At 35.8% G+C, this 2,166-nt stretch overlaps 1 protein-coding gene across 1 annotated transcript; it reads right to left on the reverse strand.

The window, feature by feature from the left end:
• Window positions 1–573: 573 nt before the first annotated feature.
• LOC142164208 (fatty acid elongase 3-like) lies at window positions 574–1,781 on the reverse strand. The gene has a single exon (XM_075221627.1). It carries the CDS (start codon window positions 1,711–1,713, stop codon window positions 871–873), a length of 843 nt encoding a protein of 280 aa, XP_075077728.1. The 5' UTR covers window positions 1,714–1,781; the 3' UTR covers window positions 574–870.
• Between the last annotated feature and the right edge of the window lie 385 nt (window positions 1,782–2,166).

The following is a 2,166-nucleotide window of genomic DNA, read 5'->3' on the forward strand; positions in this document are numbered from 1 at the left end:
CTTGGCAAACACCCCTATGCACATTTGATTATGAAGGGGAACATAATATATATTTAGAAAAAAATTTCCAGGATGCTACAATAATGAAACTGACTTTTCGATGAAGATGACTTTGACCTCGAACTAGATGAATACATTCTGCTATTTTGCTAGTCGAGTTGAGGACAAATAATTTTTTTAAAAAAAAAAAGAGAAGTAGAAGTGTCAAAAATTGAACTTTAGCTCTTCAGTAAGCAAGAAAAAAGAGCACCTAGTTCGCTCCTGTAGAATAATCAAAACAAGGAGTTGACCTTTAATTACTACTCCCCTGTTTCAATTTAGATGAGTTTTAATTTAGATGAGGTAGTTTGATTCCGAACGGAATTTAAGAAAAGAAAAGAAGACTTTTAAAACTTGTAATCGTAAAAGCTTGAGGGGTAAAAGCTTAAGGGACCATGACATTTATATGGTTATAAAAACTTCTCATTAAGAGTAAAACGAGTAAAAAAAAGAGTTTAAAATTGAATTATTTTCAATTGTAAAAATATATCATTCTTTTTTGAACATACTAATAAAGAAAGTGGGTCATCTAAATTGAAACAGAAGGGAAGTAAATCTCTTATTTTTGCTCTACTGTAATTAAGATAGATTTAAGAAATCAACGTAAATAAAATAAAGGCCCATTAGTCGACTCATTTCCTACATGCTAGAATTGAACTCTATCCGTAGGAACGACTTTGGCCTAATCCCCTATGATACTTAGTTTCGTTTATTTCAATAAAGTCAACCACCAATAGGTAGTTGTTTCTAAAAAAATGGGAAGTAAAAAGTAGGCAAGCAGTACAAATAATCAATGGATACATGGAGTACAAACTAGTCGCTATGGTAGAGTTATTTGTCTTTGTCCATCTCATTGTCACGCGCTTTCTTGATGTTGTTTGTATAGTTCTTGGAATGAAAGTCAAGAAAGAGCACCAAAAGTGAGGCATTAAACGCAAAACCGAAGCACCAAGACCTAACTCCGGTGCATCCAAACTCACTAGTAAAGTGATAATACAACATTATAGCCGAACATAGAAAGCCAAACATGAATTGGACAATTTGACAGTTTGTGACCACCTTCTTCCACCACGGCCTTTTTCCTATAGCAGAGAGGAAATAATAGGCATACATTAGAACGTGAATTGAAGAATTAACGATGACAGCAAGACCTAACAGCGACTGAGAAGCCTGGAGCCCGATATAAGCAAGAACAGTCACAATTGCATGGTGGTAGATGTGGAGGAACGACAGCCTTCGCGAGCGAGAGCTGCTGAGTATGATTAGAAGGGTATCTATGAATTCAAGAATCTTGGAAAGGTAGCAGAAATAAATCCAGAAGAACACTGGTCCACGTGTAAGAGTATGATTGGCGGGGAAGCAGACGACCCACGTCCAATCATTGGGTGGCATTTGCCGGAGAATAGAGAGGCTGCAGCCAATGACCATGACTATAGAGAGGAGACAGAGAATAAGGCTGTGGACTGCTGTAATGGGGCGCATGGTGGTAGTAGAGATGCTGGGAAGTAATGTTGACAATCTGAGGGACAATAGAGTGAGGAACAAGTAGATAGACACTGATAGTGTGAGGAAAAGTAGGGAGGAACCAAAATTGTGGCCCTGTTTCCACTCGAATTGGCTGATGTTCGGATGGTCAACAAGCCAGTAATGGATGCTAGAGTAAAGAGACTCCATGTTTAAACAGTTAAACTACTGAGCTTTTTTGACTTGTGTCTAATATAATGGATATCTCGATCTGTTTGACAAACATCTTATGTAGATATATATAGAGTTTCTACGCATAAGAATTTTCGAATACATGAGAATGTGTGGTCATTCGTGCATGCTAGGTTGGCAACTTAAATTCTAGCTTGATGTACTTTCGAGTGGGTCACGAAGGGTTCAAACTTTCGATAAGTGAATAAAAAATAAATTTGCACCGAAAACTTTTAAGCTAAAATACTCAATATTTTGCTAAATAATACAAACGCTTGTAATATAACTAACAAATGTATAAATCAAAATTAATATAAAGAAATCAACATAAAACAATACTAGTGAAAGCATAATCCAAATATACTATTATAATTGTATTCGACTAGGTTTCATCTCTTGAAATATTTTTATAATAGACTCGTTAGAAATAGT

Source organism: Nicotiana tabacum, chromosome 9, assembly GCF_000715075.1.
Source record: "Nicotiana tabacum cultivar K326 chromosome 9, ASM71507v2, whole genome shotgun sequence".
In the NCBI taxonomy this organism is placed as follows: domain Eukaryota; kingdom Viridiplantae; phylum Streptophyta; class Magnoliopsida; order Solanales; family Solanaceae; genus Nicotiana; species Nicotiana tabacum.